The sequence below is a fragment of the Artemia sp. Qi Xiang Cuo genome, chromosome 7 (assembly GCF_049724085.1).
Source record: "Artemia sp. Qi Xiang Cuo chromosome 7, ASM4972408v1, whole genome shotgun sequence".
NCBI lineage: Eukaryota > Metazoa > Arthropoda > Branchiopoda > Anostraca > Artemiidae > Artemia > Artemia sp. Qi Xiang Cuo.
The window spans coordinates 13,405,140-13,425,599 of NC_142800.1; the positions used below are offsets into that span (position 1 = coordinate 13,405,140).

A 20,460-nucleotide genomic window follows, 5' to 3' on the forward strand; every position below is an offset into this window, starting at 1 on the left:
AGTCAAAACTAGGAACAAAAATGAGGTGAGAACCTTTATAGAAGAAATAAGCGCAAAAGATGGACCTTGAAGAGTTGCTTTTCCTGTTCTCAATAATTCCAGCTGGATTTCTGCTTGGACTTGCAGTATATCACGTATCCTTTTAAAACAGAATTTTATAGCCGAAAGTCCAATTTGCACCTGAGGTTTTGGTTGATATATAGGCGATTTATCAACAAATCTGAAGAGAACACTTTTTAGCCTAGATTTCAAGTAGGCTAATGTTTAGGTCTGAAGTAAGGTAATAGGGTAAAGTTCTACCAAATCATATTATTGAGTTAGGACTAAAGTAGGACTTGAGTTAGGACTAAAGGGATACCCTACCTGCTACTGATACATCACAATATACTTGGTAAAATTCTACTTTAGCTACTTTTGGCTATCTTGGAAACGTGTTAGGTTAGGAAAATGAAACTTTCAAGGATGGGTCTACAGGCTAAAGTATGTCCCGGGAAGGTATTTTGAGTACTTATCTCCACTCCTCCCTCCAGAGGGTCCTAAAATTTGCCTACATGACAGGTCTATACTTTTGAAATTTTGACAAAACAACATTTTACCTTAAATTTCAGTTACCAGTTTCTTTTTCTCTGGCTTTAGTTCTGAAAATGCATTTCCTTTAATTTGAGTAGAATTTTAAGCTATATCAATGTTTTTGGTAAATTTTTACCAAATCCCATTAGCCTATTGACTTACAAATAAAGTAAATTTACCACTCAATGCCTTTTTTTATGCTCTTTCTAAATTAAATAATTATTTTTGTTGGAAATGAATTTCACTCCCACCCCTATATATACCAATTCAGGGTATATATTTGCCCATTAGGGGGGCAAATTTAACTTCTGATGTAAATGGGAGGTAAGTTTAAACTTTACCCCCACCCCCCTAATGTGCAAATAAATACCCTGAATTGGTATATATAGGGTTGGGGGTAAAATTCATTTCCAAAAAAAATGATAATTATATTTGGAAAGAGCATAAAAAAGGCATCAAGTGGTATATTCACTTTGTTTGTGAGTCAATAATGTGATCTGGTAAATATTTACCTGTTTTTTTTCAAAATTTAGGAAATGTATTTGCATATCTTTAAAAGCTTACAAATTGTGATTGAGCAAAGTTGTGATGCCAAAAACAATTTTGTTGTACTTCATTTAAGCAGAAAATCTATTTTGCAAAATATATTTGGTTTCACTTTTATAACACAAAGGTTTTTAAAGGTCATCAAAGGTGAGAACCCTCTAGAGGGAGAAGGAGTGGAGGTAGGTACTTCAAAATACCTTCCCATGACATACTTTAGCCTGTAGACCCATCCCTGAAAGTTTCATTTTCCTAACCTAGCCCCTTTCCAAGATAGCCAAAAGTAGCAAAAGTAAAATTTTGTCATGGTTGGCTATTTGAAGGCTAGCCATATACAGGTAAGGTTACCTACAGGACAGAAACTAGATAGGAATATTGAGATTGCATAAGATAATCTGAGAAAAGGTCAATGATGAAACTCTAAAGTGAAATTTAGCTTTGAGTTTGTGGTATGAATCTAAAATCTTGAACCATGTATTTTGCCATGTATCCCTCTTGTTTCAATACATATACACATAAAATGAATCAATTGTGATGAAATCAAAAGCCAGAAATCACAGGAAGTATACTATTTGGGCTATGTACTTGGACATTAAGGAATCATGTTTCCTTCTCAACAACCCAAATTCTAGATGTAGATAAAAAAATAACAGTATACAATTTAGCAAAATTACATAAAACAAAAACTCTCACATCTTGTTATCAAAGAGGAATTGGGAAGAATTGTATATACCAGAGAAAAGCCAAAAATCTAAGCTATATATGAATATGGTTATTATTAAAAGTGTTTGAGATTAAACACTTGAAATTATTAGTTTATTCACTTACCTATAGGAGCCTCTTTTTGTAAATACCAATTATCCTATTTTGATGTATATATCCTTTTAGTGTTTCAGTCTTTTATTCCCATATTAACAGAAAGCTGACTTTCTTCTGATTCTAAAAATTTAACTTTTATTGCTTGATATTTATTCAATAAATCACAAATATTAGATACTACTTTTTCTTTTCAATTGCTTATCAAAACAGAGACCGCATTTTTAATTTGAGCTAACAAATTATTGGTTAAAATTTGACCTAGAAGGTGGGTTCTTATTATTGCCCTCACATTGCATTATGCTGTAGTAAAATAGGGTGGTCCAAAAACCTATTGCTAGTTTTCCAGAATGCCAAAGAAAAGTGGTCATTCCCAAAAAGAGGTCTTTTACCCTATACCATGTCTTCACTGAAACATGAAAACTTTTCTTAGTCTGCAGTCCTGGAAAAGGACAACTAAAAAGTAAAGAAGATCAGCTCTTGGCTGATTCTGAAAGATATTTTTATAGTCTATATTAAATGGTAAGATAGGTTACCTAGTAAGCTAGATACCCAAATCCTGACCCAGGAATTAATAAACAGCCAAACAAGAAAATCATTCCTACAGATGTCATCTAGGACATCTTATGACATCATAGAGATGTCATAGGGACTGAAGTCCTTAACTTGCTCCAAGCTGCAGTTTAAGGTAATTTGAGTAGCCTAGTTCAACAGCTCTTCACCTCTTCTCCAGTTCAAAACTGTAAAATCTCTATTTTAGCACCTGAAAAATGGATTATTTCTCTAGGCTGTAAGACTTGTCTAAATTTTCATTATGGTCTAAGTATATGAATAACTTGAATATTTTAACCATAGCTTGAATATTTTAATCATAGACAACACTAGCATTATACTAATTACCTTAGATTTAATATCCAGCAAGATACAGTAGTATTAAGCCTTCTGTAGAATATCTTGCTGGTGGAGTTAAGGCTATGATGTGACATCCCAGTTTAGCCTCCTTTCAGTGTGTCCAAGCAGTAACAGTGAGCCTTAGCTTATTGCTACATGACAAAATAAAAAGCAACAACAGTGCATATGTAAAGAACAGCTCATATACATAAATAAAGAAGTTAAGGGCAAACTGGAATCTGAGAGGGATGCAAACTGGGGTCTAGATTACACCCTTTCTTTGTCTGGTTGTGAACTACACAGTTTTAGCCCAAACATCAAAGGTCTTACTTAATTTCTCAAAGATTATTATCTTCTATAGGCTTAACTACTCCTCACCCTGAAAGACTCGATTTTGCATTCAACATGAATGCAATATGGTTGAATGCATGAGTATTCAACATTCTTTTTGTTTGGAGATTTTAATATGCCTGATGTTAAGTGGGTTGAAGGTATAGGATTCCCCCCTGAAAGTAGCCCCTCCTGTGTCACTACTAAATCCCTCACTGACAACCTACTGACACATATTATTGACCAACCAACCCAATTCATGCACCAGCAACAACTCTTCTTACTAGACTTAGTTGTCACAAATGACCCTGAACAAATTATTTCTACTTCCTATCTCCCTGCAATTGGAAGCAGTGACCATATTTCTATCTTGACTGAGATACATGTGAATGCTAAGAAGGAAAATAAACTGAAAAATCTTTTACAGATTATGAGTTGATACTGCCGGACCTGTCAAAGATAAAGTGGGAGAATGTGGTTGATGGTGGCAATATAGAAAAAAGCTGGGAGGCATTTGAAACAGTAGACTTAGCTACAGAAAACAAACATACCCAGGTATACTGGTCACCCCAGCATAAACACTCCCCTACCTACCCAAAGAAGTCATAAGGGCTAGATGGAAGAAGAAAAGAGCATGGACCAAGTACATAAAGTACAGATGTGGTAACTGCTATGACACATTTAAGAAATGCAGAAACAGGCTAAGAAATTTGACTCAGAAGATTGTAAAAAAACCATGAGGAGGCAATTGCAGCTGATTCAAAGCAGAATCTGAAGGGTTTCTGGCACCATGTCTCAGCAGCTAATCCCTCTAGACATGATATCCCAGACCTTGTGAAAAAGGATGACACAAAGACCTCAGAAGCTAAAGAAAAAGCAAATTTGCAGAACCAATGTATATGACAATTATAAGTGTAGAGAATGTTCTGAAAAGGCTTAAGAGACTGGATGCAAATAAAGCTGATGGGTCAGATAATCTATGACCTAGACTATTAAAAGAAGCAGCTGAACAAATTGCTGAGCCACTAGCAGTGATTGTTTGACATAACTCACTTCCAAAGTGCTCCCAAGTGACTGGAAGTAGGCCAACATCAAGCCCATCTTCAAGAAAGGGAGAAAGGACCAAGCCAGTAATTATTGCCCTATAAGTCTTACTTCTGCTGTATGCAAGGTTCTTGAGAGCATCATAAATGATGCACTGGTCTCTTACATTGAAAGAAATCAGTCACTTTCAAAAATTCAGCACGGTTTTTGTAAAGATTGCTGAATTGACACAAATCTCATTGAATTTTATGACTTTGTGACCAGACTCTTGGATGATGGCCTTCTGGTGGATGTCATATTGCTTGATCAATCAAAAGCCTTTGATAAATTACAGCATCCAGTTCTTCTCCTGAAAATGGAAGCATACAGGGTACATGAGGATATAGTTGCCTGGATTGAAGCCTTTCTTACTGGAAGAACTCAGAGGGTAGTAGTTTATGATGCCATCAGTAAAACTGTTTATTCAGATGAAATTCCTGTCATCAGTGGAGTCCAGCAGGGCACAATCTTGGGGCCCACATTGTTCAGAATATATATTAACAACTGTACATTAAACCTGAACAACCCACTGACACTATATGCTGACAATTGCAAGCTCTTAGGACAAGCGCAAATTACCCCCAATCACTCAACAATGCATGAAAACTTAGAACAACTATCTAGATGGTCATCTGAGTGGGGTTTCCAGTTCAATGTGTCAAAATGCATAAGTCCTGTATCTTGGACACAACAATTCTAGACAACCTTACCATATTGGAGATTACCTACTTGAAGTTGTTATTGTCAATGATGAACTCAAGTTCCACAGCCACACACAAGCTCAAGTAGCTAAAGCAAACTGAGCCCTACAGCTTATAAAATGGTCATGAAAACAACCTCTCAAGTCGAGTTTTCTCCTCATCCCTTGCAAATACAACAAGAGGTCACACAAAGCAGCTGCAAGTCCCCATTGTTGTTGATGTGAGCACTGGCAATTCTTCTCTCTATGTGCCATCCCTTACTGGAACAGCCTCTCTAAAACCAGCATCCATTCCCAAACCATAGATGCATTTAAGAAAGGGGTTGATTGTGACTGGGCCAATGCAGAGTGCAGGCTAACCTAGGATGCCAAACCTTTGTCATGTCACACCACCAGCAAGATGTTCTACAGGAGGTTCACCACAACCTTATTTTGCTGGACATGCAACTTAAGGTAATCCGTTTTCCTTCAAGGTAACCATGTAGAGGAGACCTGATTTTAATTTTAACAATGTTTAATATACATACTGAAAGGGAAAACATCTTGAAAAAATAGGGCTACTAAGGCTAATAGGCCTTGAAAAATAAGGCTATCTGTAAAATCGAACAAAAATATATTAATGATGGGTAAAACATTTCATTATAACAGTGAAAATATAAATAACAATAAAAACCCAAATATTTCTGGCCTTTATAAAACAAAACACTCTAAGCAGCAAAAATATAAAAGTGAGGTGAAAAAACTATACAACAAAAGAAGAGAAACATGGTTATAAATATTAAAATGGTGGTGCATACAATCCAGATTTTTGTTAGTATATCTTTTTCACTTCCTTAATTAAAAGTTTACTTGTTGTTTGTATATTTTATTGAATTTTACTTATAAATGAAATGGTTATGTGTTTAGGAAACAGTTTAAATAGGGTTATTGGCAGTTTTGCCTCCTATCCTACCTTAAAAGAAATTATTTGAGTTTGTAGCAAAAATTGTGCAAGAACTTGGATCTAAAATTTAATTTTGCATACTCTTTGGCTGAACAACTTAAGTTGGCTAAGGCTCAATAAAAGAGTATAAGTACTGTGATTGCAGTGGCCTTAATAAGTGGGGGGACTGGACCCCTACTAGATTTTGAAAACACTTTGGGGGTATTTTTACTAACCTGAATCTATAGGTGGGTAATGTTGTCTAAAGTGCAATGTCCTTTTCTGAAGCATGTCTGTTCTTTTTGGAGGGGATTATTAATTTCAGCAAACCATTCAATTCTTGACAGAATAAGTCTTTCAAGGGCTTTACTGACAGCAGTTTAAACAGAGATAGGTTAGTAAAACTTAGGGCTACTAGATGGATAAGAGGGTTTTAAAGCTGGAAATGCTTGGGCAATCTTTCAAGCATCCAGGAACTTTAGGTTTGTCCAAATAAGACTAAAGTTTTAAGAGGGCAGTTGGTAAAACATCTGGGGCGCTCAACTCAAAGATCCACTTAATATAAGTACCATCATTTCATGGGGGAAGACTTAATATTAAATGAAGTAAGTGCTGCATTGAATTCATCTTGGGAAAAAAGTTTCAGAAGGGCATGTTTATGTAAAGACGTGCATGGCAAAGTAAAAAAAGGAGGGTGACTGGGTATGAGAACCTGAGCCATAATTTTTACAGATGTTGCTTAAAATCTTTGCTATCTTCTTATCAGAGACAATTAGAGAACTGTCCTGGATAATGTCATAACTATGGTCATCATTAGGCTGCTTACCACTATTGATTTGGCTGATAAACTGGTGAGTCATTGAAATTGAGTTCCAAAGCTAATATTTGAGCTGAAATTGGATGATGAGGACTATTTAGCTTTCTTACATACCAGTTAAACTTTGGCACATGACTGCTTATAAGAAACTGCTGTTGATGGTTATGGGTTCTTTTGAAATATTTTGCAAACTTTCCTATTTGCCTGAACAGCAGCCCTACACTCCTCATGCCACCAATTTTTAGGTCTCTTGGAGTCTCTATATAAATTCTGCCTAGTCATGCATATGGCAGAATTAGCTGCCTGTAATATTATGGTTTCCAGTTTGGTTTCAATGAATTAATGTCAGAATTGATTGAGACAAAGGAGAAATCTAATTTCTTCATCTCTCCCAGAATAGGGACCAGTTACCTTTGGAGTTAATAAAGACTGGTATATGGGGTTTGGGGGTATAACACGAATATTGAATGGAGGTAAATATTGAAGAGGGATATGATTGCAGTAAGGGAACCTTTACCATCTAGACTTGATCATAATATGAAGATAGGTGTAGTAGCAAATCAATGGTGAGAAAGAATTGGATGTAATATTATACTGGGTCTGGAAATTAAATGGAGTTAAATGCAGAGTATCTGAAAAGTTAGGGAAAATATTGTCTATGCCTCTTGCTGCTTTGTTGCTACTGGCAGTTTGTTCCCTGAGTGAGTGGGCATATGTCACACATATATTTCAGACCTGTTAGAAAAAGAATTATGTGAACATTGAAGGATATATTATTATTATTATTATTCATTTATTGCCCATCAAAAAAAGGTACAGTAGACGGAGTAATCACTAAAGAAAACAAAAAAGAAAAAAAAAGAAGAAAAAGAAGGACACAAACACACATTAAAAATTCAAACACATGACAAAAGAAAACTCTTCATTACATTAATACGAACAGTGACTATATGCATTACATTAATATAAAAAAAACTATTGTGAACAAATTGTTGACCATGGATGATTAAACTTACTTTGAAAACGGGATAGAGATTTATTCATGCTAATATTAGGGTCAGATAGCTTATACAAATGAATAATTTTACGGTTTCTTGTCCAAGGGGGCAAATGTAGAAGATATTTGCATGTCTATCTTTCATAAAAAGGAAAAGGGGGAAGCAATCAGTAGGAAAAAAGCATTATGTCAAGGAAAAATACACTTTCCATATGTGATCTGTCCTCAGAGAATGACAGAAGCCTGTACTGCAAAATGGTAGTAAATGTAGCAATGGGATGATCAACCACAATCAAGAACATTTTCTCAATATAATTCTAATTACAGGTTTTGTTTTGAAAGTAGAATGGAATTTTATCCTTGATTTCTATTTACTATGCAACCATGTCTGTTACTTTGATTCTAGGCAACTCCATGATTGAATATAAGCTTATTTGCTTTCAGTGGTAGTAATTAATTGAATAAGGTCACCCTACCTTAGACCCTCCAGAGCCAGGAATGGCTCATAGGGTGTCTACAAAGCCTCGCCAGACATCTCGGAACTGAGCTGCAGCCGTGAATCCTCCCACTGTGGTTGAAGAGACAGCTCCGCACTTCCCAGGTCCTGGTCATACTGCTGTCGTAGGGTGTGTCTTTGTCGACCTCTTTTCTGGCTCCCCTCGGGGCGCCACTCATATAGTGTTTTTGGGAGTCGATCCTCTGGCATACAAAGGACGTGACCAAAATACGTCCATCTCCTACGCATCAGGAGGTCAGTAACTAATGACTGACCAGTTCGCCGACGGACTTCTATATTGGTGACCTTTTCCTGCCACAATATGTTCAGGATCCTTCTAAGGAACATGTTCTCAAAAGCTAGGACACGTTTCTCTAGTTGGACGTTTAATTTCCAGCATTCGCTAGCATAGAGGAGGATGCACATCACATTGCTATTTAGGAGTCTTAGCTTTAAGTGCAGAGAGTATTTACTACTGCGCCAAACTGGTTTTAATTTATTAAAAGCCAATGTCGCCTGTCCAATTCTCCTCTCAATTTCATTAGCTATTCCACCATCATATTCAATCCAGCTCCCAAGATACTTAAATTCTTTGACCTGGTCAATTGCTTTGCCTTTGCATTTTAGTATCAGTGGGGAGTCAGATGTTACCATGCTCTTTGTATTACTGACATTCACCACAAGTCCCACTTTCTCGGCCTTGTCATCTATTGCTTTGAGTATCAGCTGCAGTCGCTGTTTTGCTTCTTCAAGAAGAAAAACATCATCAGCAAAGTCCAGATCCGAGATCTGCCGGCTGCTAATCTTCACTCTACAGCTTGAAGACTGCCGTATAATATAGTCCATTACAATGACAAACAGGAACGGGGATAGTACACAACCTTGTTTGACTCCAGACATTATCTTGAAGAAACGCGTGTCCCCATTTTCTGTGCAAACGCAGCATTCACTATCTTCATAAAGTGCCATTATCATTTTGACTAGTTTATCAGATACTCCGTAATAATTTGGACTCTTCCATAAAGTATCTCGGTCAATAGAATCGAAAACCTTTTCAAAATCAATGAAGAACAGGTACATCTTTTTGTTCCATTCTCTTGACTCTTCCATCATCAGCTTTAGAATGAATATAAGGTCAGAACAAGAACTGCCAGGTCGGAACTCGTGTTGCTCTTCTCTGAGGTGTGATTCTAGGGCTGTTCTTAGGCGTTCTAGTATGACTGTGGCTAGTATTTTGCTAGGCACAGACGTTAGGTTGATGCCCCTCCATTTGTCACAGACTAGCGCATTGCCTTTCTTGAAGAGTTTTGCTAGTATACCTTTGGTCCAGTCTTTTGGAACTTTTTCGCTATTCCAGATGGCCACTAGGAGAGTAGTCCAAGCGGTTATGCAGACACGAAGGGACGCCTTCAGCATCTCTGCCATGATCCCATCTACTCCAGGTGCCCGTCCATTTTTCAGCTGTCATCACTTCTTCACTGCTCGGGGGGTCAGCACTTATGTCAATTTGTAAAAACGGTTTGTCAGGTACTACTTCTGGATCGTCAGGTCTGGGTCTATTTAAGACTTTCTCGAAATGCGAGGCCCATCTCTCGTCAGCTTTCTCTGAATAAGGTCAACCCTGTCTAAATTAAATTTAAGATTTTTTTATTAAAGTGAATGTAGAGAGGAACTTGAAAATAAGGTTAAACTTCAGGTTTATTGAAATTACCAACAATATACAGGTCTATAAGTAGAAGCTTACATATAAAAAAAAGATCTGTTTCTTCATGCTGTTCCATGAAGAAAGTGTAAACTGTTAATTTTTGTAAGGCTTGGGGTCCAAAATAACAAGTGATTTTTCACATCCATCCCCCCTATTATTTATGGGGGTGGGGGCTCATTGAACAACAATTACTACTTGTGAATGCTGCTAACTCTCTCCTCATGTTCATGGGTAGGTGAATAGATGTGATCTTTTATTTCACACTCGATTTATTTCAGCAATAAGGAAAGAGATTTTACCTCCTCAGATGTTTAGTTCAAGTATACTATGTCAAATTTATGCTTTGGAGAGGCTAGAAAGGCAGGCTGGATGATAAATCACCCTCCATATTGATCTGAAGGATATCTCACAAAAATCTGAAAGTTTCAACCTAAAAATTACTTTTGACACTCCTGCTCCTCCCCCCCCCCGTCTCTGCACACACACATACAAAGAGATCCATCAACCTCCCTTCAGTGGTGTGCAACTGTGCAATACAAACATCTATTTTCTGAGAAGGTTACAGCTGCAGCTGGCACAAAAAGGATAATGATTCATTAGTTTCAGATATATCCCTCCACTAAATCAGAATTAGGATATTGTTCAGAACTTTTCTTAGTGAATAATCTGAACTTTCTTAAAAAGCAGGAAAATTACCATTTTTTCTTATGTTTCTGATGGGCATTTTTAGTTTTAAGAAAATTGAAAGTAAATCTTAAAAGTATATTTTAGTAGAAGTATGATGCTGAATCTCAGCCATGAAATTCTAGCAAAAGTGTCCTCCAATGCTCAAACATTAATACCATAGGGATGCAGAAAATTAACAAGCCAAAACTTAAAAATAATAACAGCATCTTAATAGCAATGAATAATAACAACGAAAAATAACAACGTCTCTTTATTTACATAGATAAGCTTTATTTTGATAAATATCTATTGTATTTATATGATACTCGTTTTTACTAATTTATATATTTATATAAATGTCTTTATTATTGTTTCTATCTACATATTCTCATATTTGTCTCTTTTCGCTTTATTTTGTAATAACTGTTAGGCCTTTGCTTGTTTAGGCCTTTGGTCGTCATGAGCTGCCTTTGCAACATTAGGTTTTAGGCTTCTCAAAAACGCCTTGTGTTGGCTCTCTCATTTGCTTTGGTCACTATGGTCAGCATCTTCAGCTTTTGGTACTTTGGATCTATAAAGATCAATGGCATTCTCCTATTATGGCATCCCATTTCCTGTTTTTTGTTTACAGTATACATATTTTTTGTTTTTGCTTGTTTGTTTCCTCATAGTTCAACTAATAAGCATTTGAAGATACCTCATAGAACAAGACTTGCTTGTTGGCCATGACTGCTTATTATTTAACCAGTTAAGTTCTGGCTCATTTCAACCCAACAGGAGCTTAGTTTACTAATTATTTATGGTTATAAGTTATTATCTTTGGTATATAGTCATTATCTAGGGCCATATATTTTCAGTATAGTCATTATCTAGGGCCAAACAAAGAGCAGATCGTCCCCAAATAGAGTGGAAGAGGTCATGAGAAACACTCTAACAGAAAGTGGAGCTTCAGTAGAGGGGCAAAGGGTGAAACTTTGAATAGTTTGCGGTGCAGAAGGAATGTGCATAGCTCTATTGGCCTCTGGCATATTTATGCTTTAGTCAGCTGTTAGTAGTGGTAGTAGTAGCCTAGTAATAAGTGTGTGAAGTTTCAGTCTTTTTCATCTGTATGCTAAGTAATATATGTATATACCAAAGTATAAACACATACTGACCAAGTACTCACAAAACTCCAAAAGTGACCCCGCGTACCTCAGCGCCTCTAGAGGGTAAATGTTGTACTACTTAATCGCTCCGAGCCAATAAATTAAATTTAATACAGCTTTTACGGAACAAGTATAATCACCTACGAAACTTTAAAAATTTAGTTGCCAGGTTCGCATAGGTATGGAATCGTCTCCGGAGACGCGGGCAAAGCGTCACTTTTTTGTGTGGAGAGGATAGGTTTTGTCAGTACTTGTTCCGTAGGTGATTATACTTTGGTATATACTAAGGTTTGTAGTTTCAGAGGTCTTGATGCACAGTGGTGCATACATTCCTAAAGATACATGCAGTCCGTACAAAATAAGGGGTTAATGTAGACAACTTATTCTAAGCTTTATTTAGCTGTGTCAAATTACCTGTGGCAGGCACATACACTGTTTTTTTTGGGGGGGGGGGATAATGTGAAAAAAGGGAAGTTTAAATAAGAATTGCCTGGTGTTTGAAGGAAGTTTCGGATTTCGAGGAGACCTCTGCCCTAAAGCTCTACCCCCTTGCATACATCCCTCATTTGAGGCTTTATAAAATTGTTTACAAATTATATTCAAAATTACTGTGGGGCCTAGTTATGGATCAGATTGTCTGTAAGGGAAGGCCCAGGAGTCTTAAGCTCAAAAAAGTATCTTTTTAAGCCAAAAGCTTAAGATCTTTTTGAAGAATCCCTTAGAAATCCCATGTAACTGATAATCCCATTATTTTATTATTATTATTATATTTTGTTGTTGTTGACTCCTATGTTTTAGAGAAATATTTCTCTTTCAAGAGAAATATTCTATGGATTGAACTTTTCAAGGATGTCAGAAGTGGTGTTATACAAGTATTAAAAATGAATTCTAAAATAACATTTAAGAGGGGGGGCAGAAACAATTACATGTAAAAGAGTCATGTATCAAATTGTAACAAACAGTAGGTAGTAACAAACTGTTGTTTATAGAGCGAATTTTATAATAGAAGCCAAACTTTAGAATAAAACTTGGATTATAGCTGATGTTTCAACAGAATCTACCATTTATGCTTATTCCAAATATGTAAAATTCAATTGTTTCAAGTTTGCTATTCATAAACTATTAGCTAATGAAGATTTGCATCATTTTAGAAAAAACAGGCAACACAACTCCTAAAAGGGCTCTGTCTACATGAAACTTATAGAGCACAATTCTACATGTACATGAATCCTAAAGCCACTATCTACAAAAGCACAAAATGTTCTAGCTTTGCAGTGTAAGATGGTCATGCATGCATGTTTTTTTTTTCAAGAGTGGTGTAATTAAACCAGTAGTTGTATGCTGTCAAAAGAGGGCTCATTCAGATGAGAATTTGAAAATCTTGTGCTGTTTTAAGTAGCTTAGTGTTTGATAGTGCTCCTGAAAAAAATTAACTAAATTTCCCCTCTATTTAATACATGTCAGTTCATCTGTTTGTTCAGAAACCAAAATGTGCAGAGGCACACGAGCATGTGGCCTTTTTAGGGAAGGAGGTGTCAGATAATTTTTTTTTTTAGGGGAAGCAAAATGTTCAGCTATAGGCCACAATTTTTCCAGAAAAAAGCGAATCCCAATTCTAATGGGTGGCTGCCCTGTATTCTTCCAAAATTATAGGGATGGAGAGTGTTCTCCTAGTTAGAAATTACCAAAAGTACATTTCTGTGCCTAAATTTATGAAATGCTCTTCCAGAGGAAGTAGACCTTGAGCAATGTTAGTAGGGAATAATTTGTATGTGGATATGAATGTCTTTATACTTCTTGAATAGAGGGACGGTTACTCCTAAGATGGGTCTGAAGGAACCATCCCCCCCATGCAAGTGAGTGTTGTCTAAAAAAATTTATTTGTGTTTTGATCATTAGAATTACCGCACTATTTGTTTTAATGCCTTCGGGTATTGAAACAAACAGTTCATCTTGTCTAAAATTTACTAGGGCTGTATTTAGACAAATCTCGGAGGATGAATTCCTCTATCCCTTCTTGCCTAGGAGTATGTTATAACTTTAGCAAAGCTTTTTGAGATTCTATCTTATAACTAAAAGTCCATTTAACATCAAGCTCGGAATATTTCCTTAACTTTCTGTCTTAGGTTTGACCTATTATCAAAATAATGGAAGAATCAAGTGGAGAAGCCATGCAGGTTGACAACGGGTCTGAAATTATTACGAAAATAGCAAGGCTCTATGCCGAAAAGCTACTAAGTGACGTTTCCCTTAGAATTGGTGACCGAGTGTTCCCTGCCCATCGTCTTATTCTATGTGCATCTAGTGATGTCTTCCAAGTTATGCTATTAAATCCTAACTGGACAGAGTTTAATGTTGAGGAAATAGTTCTTCAAGAAAATGTAGATTGTGGCCGAGTCTTTGGAGATTTCTTAGCATATCTGTATACTGGAAAAATTACACTAAAAATTGAGTCTGTTTTATCTATATTAATGCTTGCTGATAAATATAATGTTAGAGATCTTGTGATGCTGTGTGTAAAGTATATGAATCAGCATGTACTTGCTGCTTCAAATTTGGGAAAACTAGTGACATGGTTGCAATATACTTCAAATTGTGGGCACCATGATTTGGCTAGTATTTGCTTTAACTTTATTGCATGGAACTTTCACTCTTTCATGAAAAAACCAGAGTTTTTGCTTTGTGACAAAGATACCCTGATTGCTTTCCTCCAGTGCAGTGATTTAGTGGTTAGTGATGAATTTAGCCTAACGGTAGCTATTATTGAATGGCTAGATGTGAATGCACTGTGCGAACCTGATAATGAGTCGATTTTAGTCAAAGAAATTGTATCCTATTTGAGGTTTGGTATGTTATCACCAGTTGAACTTGCAAAATTAGTCGTTTTTTCGATTGTCCAGCGAAATAATGATTTCTTTGTCAGAAGAATGGCTTTAGGAATGGATTATCATTCTGGAAATTGGTCAAAACTTGAGAAAATTATTTCTGACACTGAGGAAATATCCCTGCAATTCACCCCTAGGCTGTACATAGCTGAAAAATGGATGGCTCCAATAACCCTTGAAAATTTTCGCCAATTGCAGCCATATCATTCAACAACTTTGTTATTTAACACTCCCTATTCGTTTTCAGATAAAGATTCGGAACAAAGCCATGAATGGATTGTTGAGTTCTACCCAAAAGGGGTATGGTTTCAAAAATGCTATTTGATAAGTTGGCATGGAAAACTAGAAGTGCCTGAGATGATCTTTAGAGATGTTCGACTCTCATTAACCTTAAAAGACGCTTTTGACCAACGTTTCAAAGTTGGAATTATTATCTATGGTGACCAAAATGGTGAAGAATATGTGGCAAAAGTTGTGGAGAGAGTTTTCATTTTTGATGAGAACTCTTCAGTTCTAAAATTTGATGATCTTGTAGATTTTGATGCTTTGAATGAAACATTGCTTGACAATACTAAGGATGGTGAATATAACCCAAATTTAGTTGGACTAAACAATGACATTTTGAAGCTTCAAGTAGTAATTTTGCCTTTTGAACGATTAATAACCTTCGAGGAGCCAGGCTCTTGGAAATCTATAAGACACTTTTAATTTTTTTTTGTCTGGAACCAAGACTCTCTGATATTTTATTTTCATTGGGCTGTATTGAACTTGCTCTTCAAATAAGTTGACCAAAACAGTGAAGAATATGCGGAAAGAGTTTTCATTTTCAATGAAGACAAGTTGAATAATCTTTTAGATCCCAATACTTTGAATGGAAAATTAATTGACAATACCTAATTGTTGACCATAACCAGGATTCATTTACGCTAAAACTTATATTTTGGAGCTTAATGTCCTAATTTTGGCTTTTGAATGATTAATGAGTGTAGAGGAGTAAGGTTCTGGGACTGAACCAGTTTTTTGTGGAACTGAGACCCTTTGCTATTTTATTTTGATTCTTATTAAGCTGTTTTGAACTTGCTCATCTAAAAAGTAGACCAATAATGTGAAGAGTATTTGGAAATAGTTTTTACTATCAGTGAGGGCAAGTTTTGTTCTAAAGTTGAATGATCTTTTAGAATTTGATGCTTTGAATGGAGCATTAATTGACAATACCAAGTGGGTGACTGTGACCAGAGTTAGTAGCTCTAAACACAACATTTTGAAACTTTAAGTTGTAGTTTTACCTTTTGACTGATTTAGAGGCTTTTAGGAGCCACTTTCTTGAAAATCTATGAGACACTTTTTTAAGCAGCGGGATTTAGTATTTTGTTTTCGTTCTCATTGCGCTGTATTGATTTTGTTTATCCAAAAGGGTTTTCAGTCTTGAATTTTTTCATTTTGCAACCAAGCAATTTAAGCATAACCAGTATTAAGTAAATTGTTGTAATTTTACCTTATGAGCAATTAATAACCTTAGGGCCGTCAGTTTCTTGGACATCTTTATAACACATTTATCTGTTCATTTCAACTAAGCTGTATTTGGCAGATACGTAGGGCTATTCAAAGGGGGGTGTGACTGGGGCAAGCTGTCCTGGTCGCTGTGACTAGTATGGTGCTGAGTCTTCTGTGGTTTTTTTTATTTATGTTTGTGTCGGGGAGGGGGTGCCCTAATTAATCTTACCCCTGGTGCCACCAACCCTAGGAACAGCCCTGCAAATACGTATGTAAGATTAATTTTGTCAGGGATTAAGTTGGTGCATATTTTAAAACGGTGTGATTATTAGAAAACAAATGTGGAATATATTGTGTATATTCTTATATGTTACTTATTATATGTTCTGACTTGCAATAAATGGCAATATGTAAAGTTTGTTCCTTCACTATAAATTCTTAGATTGTTTTACTCTCTGACCTGGAAAATGACATGATAAATGTCCTTGAATGCTGCGAGAGACTCAATTTTGTAAGTTTTTTTCTTTTACTTTTAGTTTTGCTTGTTACTTGAGTTAGATGCAAGATGAGGCTGTTCAAAATCAAAGTCATAACCCTTGATTTTTTTTTGTAATGTTACGGCCCTTAATTAATCTCTGGCTTTTCTTGCTGAGGGTATTATGTAGGTATTATGTGATGTTGCTTAATATCATATTTCCAGCTCGCGAAGTATCAATGCTCAGTGATAACCTCAAGGGCGCGAATCATGTTATCCTGGGGGATAATTGGTATCCCTCGATTAAATTTATCGAGATGCTTAGGCTCATACGTTTTAGTTACCTTTGGACTATAAGGAAAAACAAAAAGGAGATGCGTATCCCCAGGGGGAAGCCCCCGTCCCGTCGGAAACTTAAATTCTCTCAGTGATTTGGGCGATTCTGATTCAAACGATCAAATAAAATCCTTTTCTTTATTACTGATTTCCTCTCCCGTGTATGTGCATGTCTCTTGTTTTCCACCCAAAACACAACTTGAATCAACTCTTCTATATTTTGCTTTACCAGAGAGGCAGCCCTAATATCCTATTTCCCAAAAAGAGAGCAAGTTTTTTTTTTTCCTTCCTCTTTATATTTTGCAGTTGTAGAACATACTGGGAAACCAGACATAATCCTGACATAGGAGTTGACTCCTTTGACCTAAAACGTGTAAGCTACACAAAAAGTCGCCGCACACTGTTTCGTATGCAATGATGAACATAGCTAGCATAAATACTCATGTCTAGCTGCGGTATTCAAGTGCTGATAGAGCTTGCCATATATCAGCTATCATCTGATTCGTCTCAGTGTTAATCGAAAAATGTTGATCGAACTTGGGCTTTTGCTTATTGGTTCGCAACCAAGGGTCACACTAAGTCTCCAGACCACGCCTCGAAAACTCTGTGAAATGATTTCCCAGTCGCCACCACTTTCTTTAAAGTCACTCAAGAGACTTCCTCGGTTAGATGCTGGTATTCGAAAGGTTGGTGGTGTGTCTGTCCTAGAATCAAAAAACGCAGGTCGAAATGTATTTGCACCTCATACGAAAGTACTGTGTGTACGAAGCATACACCTTTTTTCTATGAATGTGAAAATGTTTGTAATAAGTTTAGCTTTATATCTTCCTACATCCCTGTGATTTACCTAAAACATATGTAATTGTGAAGCCAATGGAGTTAAGTTGAACATAAGAACTGCCCCTTGTACAATATAAACAAATTTTACTAGTCTCTTACTGTTAAATCTTTACAGTCTTTTTGCGTGATTATAAAAATGATTTTTTTTTTATGTAAGCATTATTGTTTGGTGATGGTGGTTAAGATTTACAAGTTCTGAGTAAAATTTTCGAATGATCCGATCGTTGGGTAGAAACCAGATCTGGATAGTCATTTAAGTACAAAGGACATTAAAAAATGAAATTTTATTCTATAAGTCTGTTAAGTGGATACTTCCACAACCATATACGTCTTGAAAATAATAATAATTTATTTATAACCCACTGCACAAACAATGTGATAAAAAGTGGAGTAAAGAGAGAAAAAAAATAAACACACACAACACTTTAAGTAAAATAAACAAATAAAAAGAACATTCATTTAAACAAAAAAAAAATGATGATATATTTCTTACCACTTACAGAAGGGAAAAAAGTGAAGTACCAAGAAAGAAAACAAAAAACTAGAATTCTGGCAAATTCTACCTCGGAAAACAGAAAATTTAAGAGCTATGTAAATTTCATAACTTGCAGTCCTTCTCTTGAGAGCTGTGGGGGTCATATCATTTCCAAAAGTATAGTTACGGACCTTTCAACTATGCTGAATCAAATGGCTATCTCAAAATATTGGTCGGATCACTTTGAGGGAAAGAGGCGTGGGAAGTGGTCTTCCAATCATTTTGGTTCTTTAAAAAAAACAAAAAAAACTAGAACTTTTGGTTTCTGATCAAATGAGCCCTCTCCCGATCTTTCAGGGACATTTATTTAACACGCTCAGCGCTGGAGAAAATAAACAAACAAATAAACATACATCCTTGATCTTTCTTCTTGCAAAAAATGCAAAATCCACGTTTTTGTATATAGGGGCTTGAAACCTCTAAAGCAGGGTTCTCTGTTATACCGAATCTGACGCTGAGATTTTCATTAAGATCACTTTTTTGGGCTCCCCCCCTTTTTTCCAACAATTAGGCAAATTTTTTCAGGTTGGTAAATTTTGATGGGTAACATTAAACCTAATAACTTTATATATATCAAATCACTAGTATATCAAATCACAAAAAACTAGTTTACAAATAAATAATAAATACACGAAAAAGACACAACAACTTATCTAAACAGGCGGATAAGACGATGGTTAGGACCAAGACGGATTGGTACCTCATCAATTAATTTCGAATTTATTTTTTCAACGGAAAGAACAACATCTGATGCCTGATACTGACTCATTAACCTCCGGTTCCGGAATAATCGTGGTAAATAAAGTAAAAACTTGCAATAACAATGGTAATCCGTCTTGGCCCTTTTTATGTCACCTTTGTTCAGAAGCATATATACACCAGAGCAAGATAACACGGAATGGTCGCAAAAACTCGAGTACAGCTTTGTTAGTGGTTGTCGCCGGAAATGTCCACGATTTCCAACAATTTTAGAATATCCCAGTTTAAGCTTATTCTTAACATCACGAATTGTCTGAAACCGAAAAGAACTTAGTGAATTGCAGACAGAGAAAAAGAGCTGCAATTCAAAGGATGAGACGAACTAATCCCACTAAAAATAAGATATTCACATTTATCAACATTAAGGAATAACCCAATACTTGCAAATGCAGCGGCAACGGATCGGACAGAACGTACTAAACCAGGCTCAGTCTGCCTAAAAAGAAGCAAATCATCAGCCTAGCTTAAGTATCATACGTCTGTAAATTCCACAAGATAAAAAATACGTATACCAGACAAAACACATTGAATGGAAGCAATAAAGATACGGGGGGAGAGAACTCCCCCCTGGATAGCTTCACACTTAACTGGTATATGTTAGAAAGAAGCCTCACTTCCTGAATTTAATCTTAGATATGAATTTGAATACCAAAACCTTAGGTCAAGAATCACAGACGCATTCACACCTAGTTGACTAAGAGCATAGAAGCTTGGGCATGGCAGTTAATATCGAATGCTTTCGATATATCAAGGGTACAAAAATTATGACTATAGCTGTTTCGAGTGGCATCCATAATTAGTTGCATTAAAACGCGACGAGTATGTTTACAACTCAACCTAACATCAATCCAAATTGTCTAGCCTCTTAGTTTGTAAGTTCACCGATGTGTGGAAGCAATACATACTCATATAATTTACCTAGAGTACAGGCGACAGTAATCGGCCTATACGAATTACATGAATATAGATGTTTTTCTTTTTTTTAGTATAGAAGTAACGCTTCCACATACAAATGAATTAGGGACAATAGACCTAGGAAGGCACATTTGAAATAATAACTGGAGATGCGATATAAGCTCAGTGGAACACGGATCAAGATGAGCTGCAAGGTCACAAGCCGTCCTTGACCTTGACCTTGACTTCAACCGTCGAAGAGATTTCACGAAGAGATTAGATTTTTCAACAGGAATAATATGTCTTTGGCTCACCCTATTAGGAAGAACCTTTGCCAGTAAAGCAGAAAAACAGCTATGAACAGCATAATTAATCCAGGAAAAGAAGCATGTATTGTGATTAATCCACAACAATCTTGGAATAATATCACTGGAACAAGAATCTTGGAGTTTTGACGCATTCAGCACACTTTTCCACTGTTTACCATTAGACGGGAATTCAGCGCCCGAAAACCGAATTGCTCGAAGAGGACGCTTATAAGCATTTTGTTTTCTGCTTGAT

The 20,460-nt window shown here is 36.2% G+C and overlaps 1 protein-coding gene across 1 annotated transcript; it reads left to right on the forward strand.

Annotated features, from left to right (window-relative positions):
- The first annotated feature begins 32 nt into the window (after positions 1 to 32).
- On the forward strand, positions 33 to 16,475 carry Tango10 (transport and golgi organization 10). The gene is made up of 2 exons (XM_089092041.1): positions 33 to 134; positions 13,808 to 16,475. Exon 2 carries the CDS (start codon positions 13,829 to 13,831, stop codon positions 15,272 to 15,274), a length of 1,446 nt encoding a protein of 481 aa, XP_088948167.1. The 5' UTR covers positions 33 to 134; positions 13,808 to 13,828; the 3' UTR covers positions 15,275 to 16,475.
- The last annotated feature ends 3,985 nt before the right edge of the window (positions 16,476 to 20,460 follow it).

What these genes read in the sequence shown, in the direction of transcription:
- Tango10 (XM_089092041.1), top strand. Translation starts at nt 13,829, where the DNA reads ATGGAAGAATCAAGTGGAGAAGCCATGCAGGTTGACAACGGGTCTGAA.